At 52.8% G+C, this 4195-nt stretch overlaps 1 protein-coding gene across 1 annotated transcript in view; it reads right to left on the bottom strand.

Moving 5' to 3' along the window:
- Positions 1-4195, bottom strand: part of AMN (amnion associated transmembrane protein) — a 22810-nt gene that overhangs the window by 18183 nt on the left and 432 nt on the right. The window contains exons 2-3 of the mRNA XM_009891056.1: positions 2318-2436; positions 2149-2193 (exon numbers count right to left, since the gene is read on the bottom strand). Of these exons, the coding sequence (XP_009889358.1) occupies positions 2149-2193; positions 2318-2436 (164 nt within the window). The remainder of the gene's footprint in view (positions 1-2148; positions 2194-2317; positions 2437-4195) is intronic.

Here is a 4195-nt window from a genome sequence, read left to right as displayed (position 1 = left end):
AAGTGATTAATGCTCTGGCGCGGCGCGGCCAGCAGCTGAACAGGTGCAGCACAACCTCACTGCAAAAAGCCTCACAACCAATTCATTTTCTAACCACCCGGTTGCCAAATTTCACGCTAGCCCCACAAGTGGCAGACGGGCTCAGGTGCTGGGTTGCATTCCTTTTTCATCCCTAATCTTGGCAGTCCCCTTGTCACCTGGCGACAACAGAGCAGGGCAGCACACAGGAGCGAGGTGGTTGAGCTGAAATTAAAAAGAAATATTAACCACCATGCGAGGAATCTCGCTGGGACAGTTCATCACTGGGAATCATCGGGGCGGCGATGCTCAGAAGGAAAGCGCGAGCTGCCGTTCGGGTTGTAGCCTGGGATGAGCTTGGTTGCTCACGGGAGGTGCAGTTTGGTGCAGCAGTGGGGTGAGCCCCAGAACGAAGCCATGGTCTCACAGCCAGTGCTGCTGCCAGGATTTATTCCCTCGTTGGCCCCCCAGCCCTCCTCCTCTCCTGCACAGCGGTGGCACTGTATTATTCACTGTAGCCCTGGAGCCTGCACCACTGCTTGCCAGCAGTGGGATCCCAGAGAAACCCCGGGGCATCAAAGGATCCCGGGGGGCTCCTGTGAGGACCGCTGGATCCTCAGGATGAGTTGGGGGCCACTCCAGCACCCTGATCCCGTGGCTCAGCCGTGATGGGAAACGTCCACCCGCGCAGCCGGCGGAGGGTCGGCACAGCAGCACGGCCACGGCTGCTGTTAGTTGTGCAAAGGTTGTGTCGTACCTCCCTCTCCTTCAGGCAGCCACAGGGCTGCTCAGCCCGGCTCTCCAGCGCCGCTGGGAAAGGCTCGCGCCGTAATGAATAACGCCGCTTTGCAATTATGCACTTTGTGGGCCTCTGATGAAAGTACTTTAGAAATATTATACATTCATCTGTAAGTAAAATAAAATCTACTGGAGTGATATTTTGCTCTTTTCTTCTCTGGGTAAATTCCACATCATTTATTACATTACATTTGTACGTCTTTCCCCGGTACATTCTTCCCTTCTAAAATTCATATTTAAAATGCCATATAAATAAAGTAACTCCTCCAAATATTTGTAGGGGGATTAAATGTGGCGCATGGCGTTATTAAAGCATCAAAACTATTAGTGGCATAGACAGCCTGAACAAATTACACCACATAAATTTCAAGGGCTTGCTTGGATTTAATGGCCGATGAAAGAGCAAAGCTGCCCAAAAAGCAAAGCTGCCCAAAAACCAAGAGAGAAAACTCGGTCACAAGCTCATCCTGTCCAGGGGAGGAGGTTTTGCAAATGGGATCCAGTCTATTTCGTGCTGTCCCAGCACGGTGGTGACCTGTCCTGCACCAGTGTGTTGGGGCAGCGGGTTTGCTTTTCCTTTTAATTCCTCCCCGTTAAATTTGACCCTCCAAATGGTGGGGATTGAGACCCCACACTTACATGGCTGCCTGTCAGCCTGTTCCAGGCAGGGCTCCTCTTTTAGGGGGACACTGGGTTGTTCAGAAACCCCTCTGAGGTGAGACCCCCCCCAATCTTATCTCATCCAACACACGCATTTCAGTCGGGTGTCGTGCCTGTCCTGCCACAGCCAGGCTAATAATGCTGCGGAAAAATATAAAACCCAACAGCATTTGAAAGAAAATTTCTTGAGCCACATTTTGGGATTTCCCAGAACAGTTTGTTTTCATTTCAAGATATTTTGATGTCAGCTTCACTTAGCCACTGCCCGGGGCTAGTACCTGCTCAGCATCGGCAATGCCGTGGGTTGGTGCTCCTCAGCAAACTACTGCCAAGGTCTCAGTCCCATAAAGGGGGTTTTATATTTCCTTTGGGGAGGAAAAATTAATTTCTTCCAAATGAAAGTGGATTTTGGGATGCTCTCCCCCATCTCCCCTAATGAAAAAAATAAAATTCCAAAAGTGGGCTTTTTGGCTCCATGATGCAGAGATACCCAGGCTACTGTGACTCTCGTCTCCTGCCCCAGCTGAGGCATCCTTGCTCTGGCTGGACCACAGAGCGAAATGTCAAAGTCCCCAGAAAAGGGGACGAGGGGGACGTGCCCCCGGGCTGACAGCACTCCGGCACTGGCCCTGCCCTCCCCCGCCATCCCGGTGCCACCTCAGGCTGCCTTACCATGTCTGTCAGCGCGTGGGGAGACCTGACGAAGACTGAGATGACCTGTAAGAAAAGCAAAAATAAAAATGAATTTTCCCCCAGCAGGTAAAGGGCTTTTCCGATGCCCAATGGCATTTAGCAAAAAATAAAAATTAAATAAAAATAATAAAAATAAAACGTCCAATACCTTGCTCTTCTCAAAACGAACCACGTCGCTGGCACAGGGGACTCTGCCTTTATCCCAGTTGGAGGCGGTTTCAAAATTGGTGTCGGGGATCCACTGCTTGTACACGGCGGTGGTGGCAGCTGGGAGGAGCAGGGAAATCAGTGTAACCCAGTTTGTGGGAGGCATTGGGAGCCCTCTCCAGGATGTGCTACAGGGTAGCTTGGCCTTTTCAAGCCAGATTTGGGGATTTTCCACCCAAAAGCAGCCCTTGCACGTTCCTAGTTGAGCAGTCGCAGCCCTCCCCTGCACAGGGGATTTTTTTGGCTGGGTGATGGCTTTTACCCACCCAGATATGAACAGGAGTAAGGGACAAAGAGAAGGCAGGAAAGTCTTGCAGGCAATGGGCAAGAATAACACACCTGGTATCTAAGTGATCTTTGCGGTGGGTTTTGTTGCCACTCAGACTATCAAATGTGCTGAGACCCCTCGACCTTGGTGTTTCCAGCAGGGACGGAGCAGGCGCACAGAGCCAGCAGGACCACATGGACAGGGCAAGAGGAGAAAAGACATTTGGTACAGGATGTGTAGTCCATAATATGGGCTGGTTTCATGTGTTTGGGGCTGGAGTAGCGGGGGGATTCAGCAGCATCTGCATCCTGAGGCACCAACAGGCTGGGAAATAGAGGTCTTCCCCATGGGGCTTGCTGGGACGGCAGAGGTCCTGCCTGCAGGTCCCCACAGTGATGAACCCGCTGACCAGGGGTGGGCCATGGCGGAGATGGGTTCCCACACCGAGCCGCTCGGTTTACACGAGTGCAACGGAGCCACACGCCTCCTGGCCTAACAGTGCCCAGGCCTGGCTGGGAGATGCACGCTCAGTTGAAGATGAATCTCCCACAGCCTGAATTAAATGGCTTTGGGCAAGTGAATTATGAGACAGAAAAGAGAAAAGAAAAAACACTTTGCTCTTAATATGGACCATCTTTTCTTTAGGGGAAAAACATGCAAAACTACAAAATACGTAGAAAGTCAAGGGTGGAGGGGACCAGGCAGTGGAGTGGGACTTGGGTGCTGGAGGTCAGGTGGAGAGGGGGCAGGAGGGGCTGTGGGGAACCCCTGGCCTGGGCAGGGAGCAGGGTCAGAATGACTCCGGCTGGTGGAGGGAGGTGCACTGGAGAAAGCCTGGGCCCTGCTAGCCCGAATGATAGGGAGGGATGTGGCAGGTAGTGGTCTGTAGGCTCTGCAGAGGCTTTACCAGCATGTAACAATCGCCTCGGAGTGTAATTTGCACTGCCTGACTCTGTCAGGGGCTCTGCTGAGAACATTTGCTGTACAGAGCCATGTCCAGGTGAAGAGGAAATGATGTATTTTTAACTGGAATGAAAGTCCTAATGTAGGCACAGGGGCTGGAGCCGGTCGTGAGGAGCAGAGGGTCTCCCCCAGCCCCATGCCAGGCTGCAGCCACTACATCCAGCTGCCTGAAGGAGCCCACAGACAGAGCAAACATCCCCCTGCCCCGTATCTACTTCAAAACCCACTGAGAGGGAAAAAGACCTTAAAAGCAACAAGAACCAGACCCAGGCAGCTGCTTGCAGTGTTGTGGGCACAAACGCCTTGCCGGCTTGGAGTCGAAAAGAGCTTAAGAAAGGAAAAAGCCCCCAGACAGTAGTTCCCAGTTGTTCTGTCCCTGCTGCGGTTGACTTGTGTCTCTCCCATCCCAGGAAGCCAGGGAACAGAGAAGTTAAGGCTCAGCTGGCCCCATCTCACACATGCCCCATATTCAAGCAAGCTCGTGCCACCCCACGCCGCAGGGATGGCTCTGTGTGCCCACCCGGCAGTGGCAGCGGGGACATCTCCTCTGGTCAGGGGCTCTGGGGTGGCGGAGGTTAAGCTCCTGTT

The sequence above is a fragment of the Charadrius vociferus genome, unplaced genomic scaffold (assembly GCF_000708025.1).
Source record: "Charadrius vociferus isolate BGI_N301 unplaced genomic scaffold, ASM70802v2 scaffold228, whole genome shotgun sequence".
NCBI lineage: Eukaryota > Metazoa > Chordata > Aves > Charadriiformes > Charadriidae > Charadrius > Charadrius vociferus.
The sequence above is the reverse complement of the archived record's forward strand: the minus strand, read 5'-3'. Positions and strand labels throughout refer to the sequence as shown.